Below are 20,700 nucleotides of genomic sequence, written 5' to 3'. Positions count from 1 at the left end.
TCCAATGATTTTAATTCCAAAATATTATAAAATCTTAAATCATATGATCACAATTATAACGGGCAAACTGAGACAGTAGATTGCATAAATGTCTCCTTTCTCGAATGTGCATTATTGCATGATTACTGGTGATAAAATGAGCTGAGGCAGTCAGATTTTCAGCCCAAAATGAGATGAACGATGTGACAAGATGAGGTGTGATTCAGGAGGAGAAAAAGGTAGCGTTTTCAGTTTATAAAGCGGCACCAGCTGCTGAATCGTCTCTCTCACAGATGGGTTCCTACATGCAGTCCCATGACCATGTGTTGCCACAAACAGGTAACTGTGGCAATTAATTGCTCGAAGGTGATTCATTCCTGTTTCACATTCATACACTCCAACACTTTCACATCTGGGGGCCCGGTATCAGCACAGTGTGTTGCGCGGCTGCTGTGTAGTGGCGCTGTAGCAGCCCTTGAGCTGTAAATGCCAAAAACGTTGTAGCCACTATCAGTCTTTGGGGATTATGCTCCGCTTTTTGGGCTCTGGGTCATTTGTTGCCTCCAGAAAACATCCACCATTTACACTGTAAAGAAATAGCTGCACTGCATTTTTTGGCCAGTTTTTGTTCGATGGTGTCTTTTGCATTTTTCCACAGACAGCAGACAACAATGCAGAGCAGATAACTTTGCGGTGAATGTCAGGTTTTTGGTAAAAGAGCAGAGTGCTTCCTTCTGTACTCCATTTTTCAGCCGACATACTGAAAGAAATGTATCATAGAAGGAGCAGAGATACACATCTCTCTGCAGCTCGCATCTCTCTGATCCATTGTCAGAAATCTATGAAATACAGCGTCCTGTTTAATGGCTGTTTCATAATTCAAACAAGGTGGCTGAACACCTTGTTGCATTGTTCTCTTTCAATCTTGTTTTCTGTTGACTAGAAACGTAAAAAGCACTGTTCACTGTCCTTTATAGAACACTACTTCTGTGGTATTTCTGCTTGCAGTTTTCTCTACAACGGCTCATTCAAATAACTTTCATGTGTCTCGAGCAATACCCCAAACAGCTGCAGATTCATGATGATGTTAAGAGATGAAAAACATTGAATGATGTCGCTTTTCTACCTAATTGTACCCCAAAATACCCAGCAATAGGCCTCCAGAGCCACATTACTGGTTATGTTGCAGATTCAGATTTTACTCACAAAATTTAACGATTAAAACATGATGCGTTTTTATTCATTAGCTTGCATTATATTCAAACTGAAAGCTTCAAAATGAACAGACTTTAGAGGTCCAGTGAGTAAGATTTAGGAGATTTAGTGGCGTCTAGTGGTGAGGATATCAGATTACAACCATCTGAAACAAAGAATTCCTTCAGTGTTTGTTGGTCAGGAGGTTTTTTTCTGGGAGCTGAATTATTCACAGAGGTCTCTTCCTCTCCAAACATAATAGACAAAACGATTTGTACAGCTCAAAACACTGAATTGAGGTGCACACTACAAATCAGTGTTTCTCCTGGAGCTGCATTATCAGCAGAGGGTACTTCCTTTTTAAAACAAATGAACACAGTGATTTAACAGGTAAAAACTCTTTCATTTATTTAAAGTTTATTCATTTTGAACATGTCCAAATTGCACCAAATTCGACAGTGCACGTTGTTGGGTCTGCAGCAATGTATCTGCAGAGTGTAGAGAAGATTGCATGGCAGTTTTCAATATACAAAGGACACACTAACATACACAGACAGAGATTTCTTGCTTTACAGGTAAATGTAAGCAAAATCAAACAAGACGGGAAAAAAGACATCATTTTTCATCTCAACATACACCTTCAATAAACTGCAAAGCATGGATTGATGACATTTTTAATAGAAGAATGTGACAGTGCGTTTTTATGTCAAACGTTATAACAGGCATCAGGAATGACAGGAGGGAATCTGTGCTGACATTTGCTTTGTGGATCTCTACTGAAACAACAAAAACTCACATTATTGTCATCAGATATCACTCAGTACCATATTTAGTGTTCTGATAGCTGTCAGTAGGTGGATCAGAGCTTTATGTCAAGTCAAATATTGCTATGGGGGGGTAAAAATGCTGTTCTGCTGCAAAAGAAAGCAACAACTTGAGACTTTTAGGTCTTTTTCTGCATGAATAGTCCATAAACACTCTATCTTAGTTTGTCATGAGCCAACAATGAATCAAACTGTAGCAAAACTGTGCCAAAAAGCCCAATCAGTTGTCATTATGTCACTTTCTGATACCATTAATGGCTTTTTCACAGTGTGAGGGCCAGCTCGAGCCTGTTTTTTTATGCACAGAGTGTCAGGACTGACAACATTTGCAAGTTTAATTATGACAATAGCTATAAATTATATAATAATGTGTAATTATAGTCATTAACAAATGCCAGAGTAAAAATACTCTTGTTTTTTTAATTAGACTGGGTTAAAAAGAAATGTACGCAACAAACTAAAAAAAACAAAAAAAAAAACAGCTAGAACCTGGAAGGTCAAATTAATTCTGGATTTTTATCTTTTAGCACACAAATGCTGTTCAGTTCTTTTTCCATTTAGAAATGTTTTAGATAATGCGTTATTAATAATGTTCCCTGCAGAGTGGTTTTTGCACCATGCTTGATAAATGAGACGTTTTCCATTTAATATTTGCATGATGAAGGGCATCTGGGGCAAAACGGCTGCAGATAAGGTGGTGACGAAGAACTGGTTCAGACCGGTCTCAGTGCTATTAAGAGTTTTATCTGTGTGTGGGAGTGTGTCGGCTCTGAATGTGCATTTTGTTGCATTATTGAGCGGATTGCGTGTTTATTTCGAGTACAAAAAGCCGTCATGAGGTTTAATAAATGTGGACGATCGTTTAAAGTGCTCCTCACGTCTTCCTCTCTGCAGAAATCATCTTAACAAGTCATTTAGTCTCATTAGGAGGCTTTAAAGCTTATTTTTTCTTACAACAAGTGAAACTTGGGTGGAGATAAGTTCACTTGTTCCCACTGCTGCTTCCTTTTGTCTTCACACAAAACAGAATCAGGCAGATTGCTGTGCTATTATCAAGATTTTTGAATTAGGCTCATTTGTTTTATAAACAAGTGAAATTATCCATTCTTACTGGCAAATCTGTTTGACTTGTTTCTGGAAAACCAGATTTAGGACTCAATTGTAGACAAAATAACTCATTAGGATGGTTGTTTTTGTTGGAGACATGTTATTTCAGTTGCCAAAATATTGTAGATTTACGTAAACCACAAATGTGTGACATTTGTACAGATTACATTTATATGAGTTTAGTTTCTCATTAGGAAAGTACATTAGGAAAAGAGGATGGTGGATGGCATGAAACCTGGGTGTTAAAGCCAAGCAGCAGACAGCAGCAGAACTGTGTTTAAGAAAAACAAAATCGGATGATTTTGAATAAGAGTTCAGGACACGTCCAGCTGTGTCTAAAAACAGCACCCTTATCTTTTTTAATTGGACCTTTTCCAAACATTTTTTGTGACCTAACAGGATGTTTTTGACACGAGTTTGGGACATTTCCAGCTGTGTGTTTAGCAACAAAAAAAATGTTTATAAGAAAGAGTTCAAGACATATCCAACCTGGCAACAAAAGCAGTATTATTTTTGTGAGAGTTTGGGACATTTCTAGCAATGTTTGTGGCAACAGACACAATTATTTATTTGCCAGCATTCAGCACAGGCTGAGCTGCACTGTGTTGCATCAGAAGTGTGTCTTTTTTAACAAGAGTTTGGGACATTTCCAGCCATATTTGTAGCAAAAAAATCGGGGATGTTTTTTAACAGTAATTAGGGACATTTCCAGCTGTGTTTGTAGTGACAAAAGCTGTTTTTTTAGCAAGTGTTAAGGACATGTCCTTATGTTTGGTGGCAATAGCAGGTGCTTTGCTATTGGCCTTTTATTTATTTTACCTAAATGCAAAATAGTACAGAAAAACAAACAATTGCACACAAAATTTACTGTATTTTATCACCAAGTTCCTCATAGCTTCATGGTATTTTCAACCTTGTGGTTCGGTACGGCTCTATTCTTAGAACATAGATCTATTCACTGAAGGTCCTTGTAGGTGTGTGTGTGTGTGTGTGTGTGTAAGCGCCCATTTGTATGTTTGTGTGACCTCATGTTTTGACAAGCTCCCAAAATCCCCCGAGATGGCTTCTCCACCCTGAGGTTGAAGCCATGTGAAATTGCCAAACACTCCTCAGATCCCCCTGGGTGGTGTTAAAAGCCTCCACAACAGTAGTCACTATTTTCCATTCACTACTCTTTTCCTTTTGGATTTTATGCCATGCTACTTTGCAAGCACCCTGTTAAGGACCTAAGTGCAGTGTGTGTGTGCGTGTGTGTGTTTGTGTGTGTGTGTTGGGGGTGGGATCCATGATTCATGTGACATGCACTGTGCCCTTGACATGCATGGTGTTTCAGGGCTTGCTTAGAGCATCTTATCAGGCGGAGGCGAGCGGGGAGAAGCCCCCAACGGCACGCTTTGCAGCACTTATCGTGGCGCGACTCACACGCCGCAGGAGAGGCATCCTTCCAGACAAAAATCTATATTTATTTAAAGCTAAAAAGGTGGAACGCACACAGGAGGAGAGGTGCTTTTATACGTTTTGTGCTTTAAAACTTTCGCAAAGTCAGTTTTTGTGTTGTCATCTAGGCCAAGGAAGCTGCACAAAATAGGCCAGAGGGCATGCTTCCCCGGTACGCCAAAACTGTGGAGTACGACTGCAGTGTATAAATGATCTTGGCCTAGGTTGTCAGCACCAAAGTCATGCATCAGCTCTGTGTTTAAACCCCCGTGGTATAGCCTTCATCTCCCCTCCCTTATGAGTTAGATCTTTGACAGTTTCTCTCCTGCTTTACTTCCTCCCTCCGCCCTTGCACCTCCTTCCCCCTGCCTTTCAATCTATTCTTCTTCACTCACTTATCTAATATTTTTCTCCTATTCACCTCCTCCCCACCCTCTTCTTCCCTGTGGCCTCCAGTCCAGCCCCATATCACCCAGCTGAAAAACGTGACAGCCGTAGAGGGCAGCGCCGCCATGATCTCCTGTGTGGCTGAGGGCGAGCCTCTGCCCGACATTTCCTGGAGGAGAGCCAGCGACGGGCAGACCTTCGTGGACGGAGACAAGGTATAAACTGCCAAAAAGTCCATCTGGCTCTGTGTGTGTGTGTGTGTGTGTCATCATACAGAACAAGGGCTACAAGTTTGGGCACACTGGATGTAACTTATAATATATAGGACAAGTAGAGGGAAGAAACTTATCAGTTTATGTATCACAAATACACATTTAGCAAAATTTATACTGTATGTACATGTAGAAGGCATTTTCTTGAATATAATTCAATTTCAGGGACAAAAATGTATTCTACCATAAATTATACTATAAACCCATTAGGTATAACATGAACATAGAAGTCAGGATACAGTTTAGACAATACCTGCCTGACATGGTGTCATGAAAGTTGACTTTCCACCATTTTTTGGATTATGATCCCTTAACATATAGCTATTTATTTATGGATCTCTGAAACTTACCAATACCATGATAACACAAGTAAACTCATCACAAGGTCACAAGATGTTTCAAGTTCAAACCCAAAAAACCTAATTTCTATGTTTTCATTGACTCTATTTTTTTTATATTTTGAAGAGACAAAAAAATATGTGCAAAAGCTCTGAGAGGTGAGTAGGGAAAAAAAAACTGGTGATCTATTTTCTAAGTCTGATTTAAATGATGTTTTCTTCTGTGTTTGTGTCTGAATTTTTTTTTTTTCTGTGAAAAAGTATTTTGTTGGGATAAGTGTTCTGTTTGTTGTTGTAATACGCAGCTCAGCCACAAGAGGCTGACAGGCACTAAATACCCCATGTTTTAAACAGCACTAAAAGCATTCAGGTTTTCCCCCAGGTGAGTTTTAGACCATGGAAGTGGAAGACTCTTCCCTTTGCCTTTAAAAAAAAATCTGCGTTTATATGATAAAATTGTGTGTACACAGATCCACAAAAACAACTGAAAATGCTGTAGTAAGCATGCCAGGCCAGTAGTTGGCAGTATAACTTTGTAACGAGACACCATAAAAGAAAACCGCGGCCGTGATGTCACGTTCTCACAGGATCTGCACTTTCCAGTTTACAGAAGAAAAGATTCACCCTAAATCACCGTGTACAGAGCCCAAGAAACCAAATTCCATCTTCATCGTGCAACCTCTCAGATTTCTCAAAAAAATTGTTGATAACATGAAGAACCAATTTCTCTATCATAAGTCTGTGTCCGCCATCATGTTGAATTTCTCTGAGGTAAAGCTCTGATAGTGTTGGTTGCATATCTATCAGGAGCTGAAAGCTCATGTGGCTGTTTGCTTTTGGCTCTGTAGCTGATTTTACTTTACATTTCCTGACTTACACACCTCTCCCGCAGCAGAGAGTAAACATGTTAATGAAGAGAAATGGTCTCAGGGCAACACCAGTTTCAACATTTGATTATCTGGCCAGAGCAAATGAAGGTTTATGATATTAATTTAGCAAATCTTGCAACATTTATCTTGTCGGTCTGCATTGCATATTCCTCTATTTAAAGCCTACTCAGCTGTGATTAGAGAAGGTGGCCTGCAAGTTTTGGGTACAGGTAGTTAGAAAGACTGGAGGAAGCCAATCACAGTGGAGGCTGAAAGATGAGTAAACTTTGCCATCACTAAAATCTTAATTGCAGTTTATATTATTTATTCCTGCCCCTGTATATTGACATATTTTAAACTACATTTTATTCATTCTGAATGCCATCTACATTATACGATGTCTTTGCATAGTTTGAAATGTGTCTTTGAATTGTCCATTACTCTCCAGTAAAACCTTGTATTTGCCAAATGTCAACTTCAAATGCAACCCTGTTTTCATCTGCTGTCAACAGGTTTCACTAATGAGTTTTCTAAAGGTTTAGATAAAACAAAGGTGTCCTGAAATCACCTCGACTCACCAAAGACCACAAAATTAGGCCTTAAAAACATTTTTTTTCTTCTGTTTTTGTCCTCACGGTGACCATTAAGATGTCACCATTTTTATTTATGTAGAGAAAATTGGACTGTTTGTGCTTAAAAGGAATAGCCAACATCAACAGGTAATTACTTGTATATGTGCTCATAAAAATAAAAGCAGACATAATCATTCCCATCTGCCATACATGAAATGTTGCAGTTAGAGTCCTTTTATTGCTAGCAGCGCTGCTCGAGGCCTGTCTAAAGGCAGATGCTGTGATGTTTATATTTAGGAGCTGATGATTGATTCTCATCTTTGCTTTTGACTCAAAACTGTAAAGCTCATGTTATATAAACCCTGCTTTTTAATCCTATAGCTGACGTGCAATGCCTCAAAAAGTCTTTTAATCAAAGCTGCACTTAAACAATACATGCACACTCACCTTGGTCTGTGTTTCTTTGCAGGCGGTGTTTAAAATCTCTCGACTTTGCTGAGATTATTATCTCAAGGGAAATCAGCGCACGCGTTTATTTTGATTAGCTCTCGGCACAAAGAAGCGGCAAGAACCTTGAAGTTTTCAGGGCAAACGTTAATACTTTCAATTTACACTTCTGCCTCCATTTGGCTCGGCGACATTTTATGTAATCCCAACTAAAGAAATTGAAAAGACACTAAGCTTCTGTTGTGTGTTTTTTCCTTTTTTTTCTATCTCGGCATCCATTATTCACTTTGTCCGTATGAACGGGCCCCACAAATCAGAAATTGAATGAGCTGCAGCCGCATTTTCTTGGCAAAGTAATTATTCTGGAACGAGCTGCCATCAATGTCAAAACCATATGCACTTCCATCACATCTACGGCAAAAGGGACTCGCAGAAAGAAAAAAAAACAAAGATGGCAGCCGTTCTTTTTGCTCGAGAAAAAGGTCACCGCAGAGATAAATGAATGTGTGCATTGGCTCGAATCGCTTGGGTTGATAAATCACAGCCGAAAATGAGAGTAAGTGCTTCTCTTCCCACAGCAAATGCAATTATGGAAATGCGTAGTGCAAACCAACACACCTAAACATACGCAAAGACAAACACGGCTCGAGCAGCACGAGGCATGATGGATGGCCGCAGTCATTTAGGTTTAAGGCGGGATGTTCCTCTCTCAATTTGCTCTCCAATCTGCATATCCAGTCTGCACACACTCCTCTCTTGTTGAGAGACATTAAGCTTCAGAGGGCTTAGTTTTTACTCACTGCATAATGTTGCTTCCATTCTTCTCATTCTTTGCCAACTAACACCTTGACCCTCGGTAAGAGAACATAATGGGATGCAGTTCCTGGAATTTAATTATGAAGTGCGGTAGGATTTGAGTACGGGGTATTGTTTCACTCCAGTGGTATTATTTCACTTCGCAAAGCACGCCCCAGCCTCTGCTCTGTTTGTGCAAAACGTCCAAAGCTGAAGAGCTGCTGACACAACACATCTAGAGGAGCTGGGCTTTACTGCTGAAAGCCTGGTCCTGGACACTCAGACCCAATCAGACGTGTTTTAAAGATCACTGTATCTTTTAAAAAAATATGTCCTCAGATTGACATCAGTCACTTTACTGTGAGGTCAGTGGACAGTTGAACCCCCAAGGTTTAGTTTTGAATTTGGGATGAACTGTCCCTTTAAGAGCAGCTGTCCCTTTTACTTCTGTTTGGAAAGATTGACGTTCTGTTTGTGACTCAACAGACTATTGAAGAACTTTTTGACCTTTCTCTCTGCTATTCAGAAGTTGAACTCGGGGGTGTATTTGTGCTAATTAGTGCTCTTATCAAAAGACATTTGACAATTAAACCTTGAAAAAACTCCGACTCCCACACCCTTTGAAATCATTGTTTTGTTTCCCATTTGACACCTGGCCACAAAAGCAGCACACTGCTCTGCAAAAATCCAGCAGAAAACAGATAATGTTGAGTCTAGGATTTGCTGTTGCGTCGCCCTTGTTGGCCTCCATTTCCTTGAACCAGAAAGCCATTATTAAATGTCATTTTGCTGTTGTCGTGAGGATGAGGCGATACGATAATCATTGTGGTGCAAATATGAAAACCCAGTGTTCAGCCGCAGAGCCAAACTGAATAAGCAATGCTCGACAGAATTAGTGTGTTTTCAGCCTCGCTGACATTTACAGCTGACATTTTTAATATCTGAAAATTCTTTTGGAGTAACAGTCTCCAGAATCGTATTTGTGAGATTGCATTGGAGATCTGCCTTCACATGTTCACCGCAGCCATTCAGAGGTGTTATGAATCAGATAGGAACTGGATTTCATATCGTTTCATATTTCCGCCCTCCTTTTGCTCACCTGCTTGTCCTTTCATCTCCTCTACTTCCACATTTCTTTGCCCCTTATCTTCGTACGTGTTTACAGTATGTGCTGCAGGAACATGCATGTGCCTGTGTGCATGCGACTCGCCACTGTGCTCACGTCTGGCCACTTGCCTTGTCGTCAGACTGAGCTGCATATCAAACAGGCTGTGCTTTAGGGGCTGTCTCGAGACAGACCCTGTCAGTTGGCAGAGAGGAGGGGGGGGCGGTGGTTAGCGAGTAATTTCCTGACTCAGAGGCTCCCTCCTGGAAGATTTCCTCCTCCCCTCATCCCTCAGCATTCCTATTCAATGCACACTCTCCCCCGATCCCATTGACCTCAGCTGCCGAGGCAAACAAGCAAGTGTGCAGCGGCAGCACAATGACAGCACAACTGAGCCCTTTAAAAAGCTGCTTCACCCTATTGGTTGATAGTATTGCAGAGATAAGAGCAAAGATAAGCTATTCTAAACAGGATAATGCTAAAGCGGTCCGAGAGAGACAACATAAAGAGAGCGTGATTCAGAGGAGAGGGGGCCTCAAGGCCGGGGCTTATGAGGCTTAGACACCTAATGAGTATTAGCAGAAGCAGAGGGGCATTAGGAGGGGCTGGATGTGCATTGATTTACAGGGAAATCTATGGCGGAGGTGTGCAGGATGTGCACAGACTTATATCACACACCTACTTATAAATATGCAAATACACAAGTAAGTGGGAGCACAGAAACATGCAGATACAATAATGTGGAGGTCAAGAAGTAGAAAAAAGGGCAACTACTTGTCTTTACATATTGTTACAATATATGTACAGTCACTTCAGGTCTTGTTGGGGAGTAGGGACTTCCTTGAGTCTCTGCTTGTTGCCTGGCAACTTCACAGTGACAGCAGGGACAACAAAGAAGATAAAAAATGCTAATTACTGAGCTTTAAAGGTGCTAAACTGCTAACCTGGTGGGTACCACCAGGTTAGCAGTTTCCCCCTGTTTTCAGTTTTTATGCAAAGCCAAGCTAGCAACATATTTAGAGTACCAGCATGAGAGTGCTAACAATCTTCTCAAAAAAGTGACAGTACAGCCCAAAATCAATCAGTCCAGAAACCTTTAGAGGGGCCAACGTGTCTCAAAATGTCTTTGCTTTGTGAGCGGACTTTCACATCTGTAATGCTCCCGTCTCTCTTGTTGACGGTCCGGGATCAAGTGTCAATTCATGCTTAATATATGCATTTTATAGTCATTTTCACTTAATTAAAAACTTCATACAATCGAGATGAATAAAAATACAATTGGATTTGACATCATTTTCAGTATAATTTTGTAAACTTGGTATATTAAGTGTGAATTGGCTGTTGCCGCATATGGTTGAAAACTGGTTATTACATCATAGGACATGAGCACACTAAAACCAAGATAATTATATATATATATATATATATATATATATATATATATATCTGTTGCATATTCTGTAAGATACCGGAAAAGTATAAGAATCATTCTGTAGCCACAAATTAAACCCCAAAGCATTGTGGGGTATCCCTGTGCTTCTTAATGGGCTTACTCTGAGCCTAATTTGACTCTCATCCTCAACTGTCTTTTGTTTTTAGTTCTAATTCCTTAATTAGAAACAAACTCTCAATACTAATTTGAGTGCAATCGTACATTAACTCGCAGGCCTTGAGCTAAATAACTTCTCTTCTATTTTTACTCTATTAAAGCTGTTTATCCAAGTTGACTTAACTGACTAATTAGAAAGCAAGAATTTGGGGAAAGCAAGTCAAATGGATGTTTTTAGTCATAAGACTCCTGATTGTATATTCTTTTATTGTCACAAAGCTCTTGTGTAGTGTGTGTCCACTCCAGTAATTGGCTGATGGTGTTCATAAAACATGTCCACATCAGTGGACAACATCATAAAAAGAAGAATGTGTGTCTCAGATTTTACAAGCCGGTTCATTCCAGCGTTACTTCACAGTGATAGTATAATCATGATATGTTGCTGCCAGCATTGATATACATGCTCTTTTTTTACAAAGGCTTCAAGAGCCCAGGATAGATTGCAACCCTAATGTATGCCATGTGCCGTTTGGTGGGTACTTACATTGAAAATACCCCACGGCACTCTCAGACTCTATGAATAATAAGAAGAACTCAACTAAAACTGTGTTTCCTATTCATGGCGGCGCCTCGTCTGCCGAAAGAGAATGTCAAAGCGACTTCTTCATTACACATTTGTATTGAAGAAGAAACAATGAGGCAAACAAAAGCTTTTGTGGCTCATGTTGATCATGTTTATCATCTGATTTGTTGAAATAATAGTGATACAGGGCTTCTTTCGGGGTTGTAATGGTCACTCTGCATAAATTGGACAATGTATATTAAATAATTATTATTGGAGGTTGATATTAGTGTCTTTAAGAGGCTGTGGTGTGAAAGTGTTGGTATCTTGTGAAACTAGACAACCTAAAGCGTCCATTTGTACCAAACATAGTGACATAGCAAAACAAAAATTCTTCCCAGGATTTTTATAATTGTTTTTTTTTTTTTTTAAGGATTTATTTTTTCTGCTTGAGGAACAAGCACTACTTTGATGTTCTTTTTATGCACTCTGGCACCCTCTCTGCCCTTAGAAACTTTATGTTTACTGTCCAAATGAATTATGAATTGTGACAAGAAAAGTTTTAGTAGTAATAAGTAGTAATAATTGGTATTGATTACAGAATACCTGTCTATGCACATATGATAACTTGTTTTTTGTTTTTTTTCAGAAGTAAAGAAAGAAAGTACTATTTGCAATTCAGCCAAAAAACATACAAATTCTAAATTATGGCAATGTGTGCAAAATAAATGAATTAAATAAAATATAAATAAAAATAGATTACAAGAGACAGATTCACAATTAAAGCCGTTTTTATTTCTGTTGAATACACTTTCATTAAACTGTCTTGCCATTAGTTTGAGCCATGATAAAGGTTTTTTTCCCACTAAAATAAGGATGTGCAGCATGTAAATGTTTCACCCATCCATAGCTCCATGAGGGATCCCTTCTATAATGTAGAACAATGGGTGTAATGGTAAATCAGTGTCCACAATGGGCAGTATATCTTGTATGAATCTCTTCCTGATAATAAGTCATATTAACTGTAAAATAATAGACTTATGCATAAAAATTATTTTATACTTCAACAGCATAATCACATTCCTGAATTTTGTGTGCCACCGCAACATTTTCACTGGCCACCCCTAAGGAAAATTTATGGGGCGCCACTGTATCCAATTCAAACAAAAACCTATCTGCAGCTCTTAAGCGCATCACGGGCAGGACCTCTGAAAGCAGTTTCTTCAGGGTGCCAAAGGTTATCTGTTAGGTAAAAGTCTGGAGGCTACAGCCGCACAGTGTCTGCAACAAGGATGCTCCTGGGGTGTTTTTTCTCATTACGAGTAAATGTCGATTACGGGAATGATAGCCTCGTCTGCTGTAATTGACCCGTTGCTTCAAATTGATACCATCTGTCTTCATACAGATGTAATGACCTTGTAATAAATCGACAGTTTATTGCGTTAACCCCGACTCCGTGTGACAAGTGACGGTTGTCTGCAAGGCGGGTCAGGATGGATCAAGGGGGCTGATGTTAAATCGCACAAAGTTGGACGCGGAACTTTCTGTAATTTATTTCCTTGGGGTGATGTTTACTTTGTGCTCACCTCCTCATACCTCAATCCAGAATTACACATTGAAAGAACGGCTATGGCAAATTCTTTAAATATAGTGTAAAATAACATAACAACTATAATCTTTCTTTCCTGTTTCACTGCCAAAGGTCTATGTCATTAGCTGCTCTCTCTCACGCTACAAATGTTGTGTTTGGGTTGATTTTGATGAGCCGTTCACACACCAAACCGCCTATTTAGGGCATTTACTGTGTGGAAATTACAGGGATGTAAATGCCAATTCTGAAACAAACAAGAGTGTCCACAAATAAATTTCACAGCTTGAGTTTCTTACCTTCTCTTGTTTGTTACCTTAACAGAACAGCAAAATGTTAAGATGCACGATATGTGTTTGTGTTTTCAGAGCCAGGACGGACGTTTTGAAGTCCGTGGTCGTCACGGCAAGTCAGTGTTGACCATCAGCGGTGTGAGGCTTGCAGACTTGGGTCGTTTTGACTGTGAAGCGCTGAGCAGGATTGGAGGTCATCAGAAGAGCATGTTTCTGGACATTGAATGTGAGTATGTTTGTTGTCTGAATGTGTGTTGAAAGGTAATTAAACTGCACATGCTGTCCTGATCAGAGGTCTAATTAACAAGGAAGTGAAAACACCTGTGTGGCTGAACTGTCGGTACACAAGACTGCATATTGAACAAATTTGTCTTTCTGATCTTAAAAAAAATATATTATATACATATTTTTGTCTCAAAGACAATATTTAAAGGGTCATTTTGATATTGGTCAACCTGGACTCTATTTTCACATGTTTTGGGTCTAAGTGACTAATGGGAACAACTTTTTTTTGAGTCCAGTATTGAGAGAAATTAAGCAAAACAGGCTGCAAGCACTCCGGGCATGTTGACACTGTTCATTTTAAATCCACTGAAAGTGCTTGTTTTTGCCACTGACAGAAGATTATTATTCTGTTTAATTTATAGAAAGGATCCCAACAGAGAAAGATCTTTTTGTTCAGGAGTGATATCCTTTTCTGTTTAATCAAAATCATTTATGTCAAACCCACCAGACTCCCACTCACCAGGATGTTTTCAGTTCTAACTTGGTTAATTAAGGGTTAAATTAAACGAAAGTTGGTGATTATTGGATTAGTGGAAAAACAAACCAAGCAGGTTTAGTGATGTTTTTGTGTTTGTGCGTTTTAAGTTGGTAAAATTACTGTCAATTTAAACGGAGCCTGGTGGGTTTGGCAACGGAGGTTTCGGGCCTATTTCTGGTTAAACACAAAGGTCTATCTTTGTGGAGATCATTTCCATAATGTTGTCAGACACTTTGAATAACAATGTGAGCCTTTCAGTGGCAAAAACCAGCTCTTTTACTGACCTAAACTGATGTTGCACAAATGCCCAGAGTGGTTACATTGTAGCCTGTTTTGCAGATTTTACGGTCCAGGTTGAAAAGTACCAAAGTTACCCTTTAATTATTTATTTGGAAAATGCAAATAACTACATTTCTGAAGCAAATACTAACATTTGTCAGCAAAAGAAACAACAATTTGAAGTCAAGTGAGTAGATGACAGGGCTTATAAATTGTTGCAAGAGTTGCATCTATAAGAGTACAATTGCCTGCAGGCAAATAAGAGAAGACTTGTTTAAGGGGCCCTGGTGACCTCATGTAACCCCACTCACTCCTCCACTCTCTGCACTTCCATTAGTGCTATCTGATCCTTAATGTGAAAATGAAACACGTACAAACGTTTAAGAAGTCAAATCAGCAACCTAGCGAGAACCCCGTGCGCCCCTGCAGTCTCGAGTTCAAAAGTTCAGCCGCACTTAGTTCTAATATTTCTTTTCACACTGTGGCTGTTTTTCTTACCGAAGATCATTATATTATTGTAAACAACTCACCCGCCTCGAAACCACACACACAGAGCCTTCAGAAGGGTTAATTAGGGAGAGGATATCATGCGTCGCCTTGTTCCCCCGCCGACAGCTCCCCTGCTTCCCAAGGAGCGCACCCATTCCTCAGTGCTGTTTTTTCGGGGTTATTTGGGGCGGGCTATCCCCTGCCTAATGAGCTCTGAAGCAAAGATCTCCATTTTGGCCTCGGAATTATTAGGTTCATTATGAGAGCGGCTCTGTTGCCTGAACAAGACCAATGGAAAATTTTTTTCTCCACCTTGACGCTCAGTGGAACAACAAAGAGAGAGGGCAGACAAACAAATATACTCAGAGAGACAGGAAGGGTAAAAAAATGACTCTCTGTTGTCATGTTGAAACCAATTTTCTCCTCCTCTGGCTGAGGTGACTTTTGGGTTCACAGATTTTGCATCGTTTTTGAAAACTTGACATTTTGGAAAAAGTTTAATGGCATCCTCATGTGGAAAAAGAAAACACATATACATGCACAAAACCATGAAGCAAACTTGCTGTCATTACACTCCAAACTTGTTTTTACGGAGCCACAGCTGACAACTTGCTCTCAGACTCGACTCCCACTCTGCGGAAAGACACAGGCTGTGAGTCGGAGTGTGGCGGGGCTGAGGCAGCCGCTGCCACCGAACTAATGAACTCATTTACTAAGTCACTGCAGGCTGCAGGGGGATAACGCGTCCTCGGCTGTGACAGAGAGCCAGGCATCAATCTCTTTAATGGAATCCTGCAAGCGAGCATAAAACAACCATAATGCCTCTCCGACTGAGCTGGGCTGACTGGGACGAGAGAAATCCGCACAACAGCTCGTCGCCATGATCCTCCATTACTGCCCTTCTTATTTGCTGGGGCAAATGAGCTGTTTGCATCCTTTATTTTTATTCTTGGGGAGATGATTGTAACACAGATCCCGCAACAACATGTGGTGGCTTCAATTAAGTTTTCTTTTTAACACTGCAGAGGGTGTTTGGGAAACGTTAATGAAATTCTTCTCTCTTTGAGGCATTTGTGGGTTAAGCCTCAGCAAGTCATTTCATGTCTTTGATCATGAAGCACAGCCGCACCTTTGATTGAGTGTTTAATTGGCTGACACAAATTCAACACACACCAGCTATTACTCTTTTAGGAATTGAATGTCTTGTTTTAGCTTAAAACAAAAATTACCACCTCGTGGTTGTGTGCATCCTTGAACCACTCAACTTACAAAAAAACATGTTGTGTGAGTTAACAGTGACTTTTGACCATGAAATTCTAATCAGTTTATTACTGATTCCAAGTGGACTTTTGTACCAAATTTGAGGATACTTTGTGAAGGACTTCATGAGATATTGCGAACACAAGAATGAGACAAATGCAAGAACACAGTGACCACTAAATTATTAATCAGTTCAGCCTTGAAAGGTGTTGGATGTTTGTGCCAAATTTGAAGAAATTCCCTGAAAGTTTAGAGAGATATTTCAGTCATGAGAAAAAGACAGGTTCAGGGGGCACAGTCACAGTGCAGGGTCTCAGTGACCTTGACCTTTGACGTCCAAAATCGAATGACTTCATCATTAGGTCAAAATGATAGTTTGTGCCAAATTTGAAGAAATTCCCTCAAGACAGTGCTGAGATATTGTATTCACAAGAATGAGAGAGATACAACATCACAGTGACCTTGACCTTTGACCACCAAAATCAAATCAGTTCAAGTCCAAAAGAATGTTTGTGCCAAATTTAAATAAATTCCCTGAAGGTCTTCTCGATATATCGCCTTTATAAGAATGAGACATACAAGGTCACAGTGACCTTGATGTTTGTCTTATAACCACCAAAATCTACTAAGGTTATTGTTTAGCACAACTTGGCGTTTGTGCCTAATTTGAAGAAATTGCCTCAAGGTGTTCTTGAGATCTCCCGTTCATGAGAAAAAAATGCCTCCGGCGATGGCTATTTCCAGCCCAGAGGCATAAAAAAGCGGAGTCAACATATAAATGAGACAAGTATCAAAGGTAATATATCTATATTTTTGGACAGATATACCAAAGTTCCTGACCAACCACACCATCTATTACTCCTGGGAAGGAAACCCAGTGAACATAAGCTGTGACGTGATGTCCAACCCTCCTGCCACCATGCTGTGGAGGAGAGAGCGTTTCACCATCTCCGCGGAGGGAACTGCCAACACGCGGGTACACAGCGTAGGAGGCAAGTCTGTGCTGGAGGTGGGTACAAGTCAGTTCACTAGCAATTACAAGCCATGAGAGGGTTCACACAACACTCACCATATGGAGCATCCATTCAAACTCAAGGGTTTTTCCTGGCTCAAAGTGAGGCGGAGGTGGTACCATCCTGATCATGTGCACACACATGCATGTGTACCTAGGCTTCAACTGGCTCAAGCAAACACTTTATTATCTAGCATGTTTTCGGAGTCTTATCATATCATGTGTGTAAAGTGATTTTGGTGACACTATACTATGTAGAAGTGAATTTACTGGGTTTTTTGTAGCTTCTCTTTTCAGTGCAGTGCTTTGTAGACGGTCTCTCACACACTCTCATCCAGCTGTTTATAGACAGCAGTGTGTTTGAGCGGGATTACATTGATATGAATAACCCATTTATGAGGCTTATCCCTATTATGATCATTTCAGAGATATGGTATTTACATGAGCACAGAGAAATCAGGTTATTCAGTATTCCCTGTATGCATCCTGGTTTCTTTCAGAGTATTTCATATTTGGGTTTCTTATAAACAGAGGATGATGTTTGTATGCTCAAACACGTAAACAGGATACTAAAGGAACCTGATCATGTCCATGCAAACACACTCATCGTCCTTGTTTTGATAAAAAAAACGAAGTTGTAACTCGTTGGTAAACTAAATCAGGTTGGAAAGAGGCGTCATGTGTTTTAACAATGTTTTTCATGAGTTGTTTATCTGTGAGTATCTTTCCAACTTTAACAAACTGCATAGATCTGTGCCAACTGCTGTTTGCAACAGTGTTTGTAAGTCCCAGCTGGTGATATAAAATTGTACTAAAACATGGAGCAGCAGGGAAAAGGACACTAATAACGACTTCATAGTCTTGCATTTATTGGGCTGGTATCTGCTTTGTCGTGGCCCAGCCAAAAACAGACAACTCTTTTCTTCATCAGTGCTTCTTTTGGTGCACTGTCCTGATTAAGATACAGTGCCAACACACCAGGGCAATGCCGCAGTTTCAGTTAACTGACAGAAATCCATCAAGTGCTTGTTCGACAGAGTTTTTAATGAAGACACCCATAAGAGTTTTGTCAAGAGTTAGGGGCGGAACAAAGTTTGACAGGGATGGCTGCCTTGTTGTTCTTCATGCAGGAGAAACCCTGAAGTCTAATGTTCACTCTACTTTTTTCTCTGTTTCGGTCTCTACCAAGCCTGACATCAGCAGAACAACAACCATGTGCATTTGTTGGCATCACAGAAAAGGAACTTAAACAGCTGACGCAGAAGTATACCTAGAATATCATAAGTAGATGCAGAAGGTCACTGACAGAGCAGCACTATGTGATGAGTTGGAATGAGAATGTGTTGGAGTTTCCAAGGGGCGTTATCAATGACCGTAGATCAAAACACCTCTGGATGCAATAGGGTAGATGAGGGACAAATGTAAACAGACTACAGCTGCAGAGATGAGCTGTGATGCTGTTGCATCAGTTTGTCTGTGCATGAGTGTTACTGTTTTTGAAACAGAATTTGAAAATAGAAATTCAACAAAAAGTTCCACATCAGCTACAGCCACTTTGGCTGTTCTTTACTTAGCTATGTTTATGCTCGCTGTAGTGTGTGAGGGTGCACAAGCCAAATATGACACCATCACGCCTTTTGCGTTAAGCACAAAGGCTCTGCAAGTTGTCAGTCATTGGAACAAACCCAACTCCTTTTAGATTAACGGCTGTGATTGGCATGAAACGTATCTGAACATATCATCCAGAGCAAATAAAACATGATGCCGTTCTTTTTAGAGAAATATCTGTGTCTTTAGCTGCTAAATGCTCCACTATGTTGACTGTCTAGTTGCTTTGTCTTTCTGCCATTTGATGCTGTGCAGGAAATGTACAGCCAGTTCATCAGAGCTGTTTTGCTTTGCTTAAAAGCATCATCAGAGTGATGAGAGGGAACCACAATATACTCAACAGAACCCAACACTTTTGATTTTGCTTTCATTTTTAATGGAAACTGAATTTAACCAATTTGTGACCAAATGTTAAGATCTTTAATCTAAACTTTTTAAAAAAATACTTTTTAAATTGGTGCAGTGTGATATGTGATTTTTCACTGTGTGAACATCAAAAAGGAAATCCATTTATTTCTTTTGTACATGGATGGAGGCAGATATCAAATGAAATAAAAACTATTTGCATGCCAATAGACAGTTTTAAGAGCAATATGTGAGATTTTTTTTTCTGTGTTCTAGGTGACTCCAATGTCTGACAGAGACTTTGGTCGCTACAATTGCACAGCCAGGAACAACATCGGAGTTCGATACCAGGAGTTCATCCTGGCCCAGGCAGGTGAGTGTGCAGGATAATCACGACTGTGTCCCTTTTACTTGATCTTATTGGATTGGTGGCTTCATTTAAAGTCCCAAATGTGCAGAGTCAGGGATCTCACACCTCTCGAATCGCCGCTCTCACAGTAACTCTGACTGTTCAACTGCTTTGTAACCTTCTACCTCTCTACTAATGGTAATAGCTTTATTTGCAATTCTCAGGAAGATAAATTCCACTACAACTCCCAACCCCTATTCAGCCTCACCTAATCTCAAATAGTGCCAGCTGATTTACCATACCCCTCGCTATTTACTGAAGTACCCCCTAATTTACGGTAGCCTGGGCTAATACACAATAGTGCAGTCCAATTATCTTTAGTGCAGATTGAATTGCTCTGGCTAAGGAGAAAAGTAGTGAGCAAAAAGCTGACCTAATATGTAGTCTTGCAGGAAACAATGTGTTTTGGAAGTTGTTCTGACACTTACAATTCTGCAGAAATACACACACACACACAAACAGGGTAACACACATACACTCGTGTAGTTGTAAAAGTTTGAGTCAGCAGCGGAGACTCGGAGGAGAGATGATCTCCGGTGGAAGGACTCATCACTTCTTTACACACTGTCTTCAAAGTTACGTGTATATTGCACTGATGCTTTTAAAGTGAACTAAAAAAAGAGCACATACGTTGGTTTGCAACTAAAAAAAGTCCAAGGACGAATGAAAGATGCAGCTGAGTGATGTATCGCCTCACCTCGAAATGAAGTGTGTTAAATTGCTTTCAAGGCTTACAGTGGATATGGCAATAATGTCAAAATTTAGTTTGATTTTGGGAAGGCAGTGATGTAATATGTTGAAGGCGCAGCGAGTACAGTCTGCAGCAGTTAGATTTTTAGTGTTGTGTAAATGCCCATGCATAATGTATGACTATATTATATTTTAAAGGAACAGTGTGTAAGATTTAGCATGATTTATTAGCATCTAGTGGTGAGGACTGCACATTGCAACAAGCTGAATTTTCTCCCGCAGAGAGCCCTCCTTCTCCAAAAAACAAACAGATCAAAACCGGTAAAAACACAGAATTAAGCCACGTGAGAAATCAGTGTTTCTCCTGTGCTGTTTGGCATGTCAGTGATAGGCAACGAGCCCAGCACTTGCTGATGTGTCTTTTGACTTAATGATCAGCAGTACTGTGACTTCCAGGTGTGTATATTGTAGGTACAGACGCTAAAAGTTGCATTTTGATTTGCTGAGTTCTTCTTTTACGGGTATTC

At 40.0% G+C, this 20,700-nt stretch overlaps 1 protein-coding gene across 3 annotated transcripts in view; it reads left to right on the top strand.

Annotated features, from left to right (window-relative positions):
• Positions 1-20,700, top strand: part of ncam2a (neural cell adhesion molecule 2a) — a 342,808-nt gene that overhangs the window by 279,670 nt on the left and 42,438 nt on the right. For all 3 annotated transcript variants that reach the window (XM_088074600.1, XM_088074601.1, XM_088074602.1), the window contains exons 8-11: positions 4,998-5,143; positions 13,394-13,544; positions 16,931-17,118; positions 19,351-19,447. In XM_088074600.1, the coding sequence (XP_087930726.1) occupies positions 4,998-5,143; positions 13,394-13,544; positions 16,931-17,118; positions 19,351-19,447 (582 nt within the window). The remainder of the gene's footprint in view (positions 1-4,997; positions 5,144-13,393; positions 13,545-16,930; positions 17,119-19,350; positions 19,448-20,700) is intronic.

The sequence above is a fragment of the Plectropomus leopardus genome, chromosome 24, assembly GCF_026936395.1.
Source record: "Plectropomus leopardus strain MGB_pleo_1.0 chromosome 24, ASM2693639v1, whole genome shotgun sequence".
Taxonomy (NCBI): domain Eukaryota; kingdom Metazoa; phylum Chordata; class Actinopteri; order Perciformes; family Serranidae; genus Plectropomus; species Plectropomus leopardus.
The sequence above is the reverse complement of the archived record's forward strand: the minus strand, read 5'-3'. Positions and strand labels throughout refer to the sequence as shown.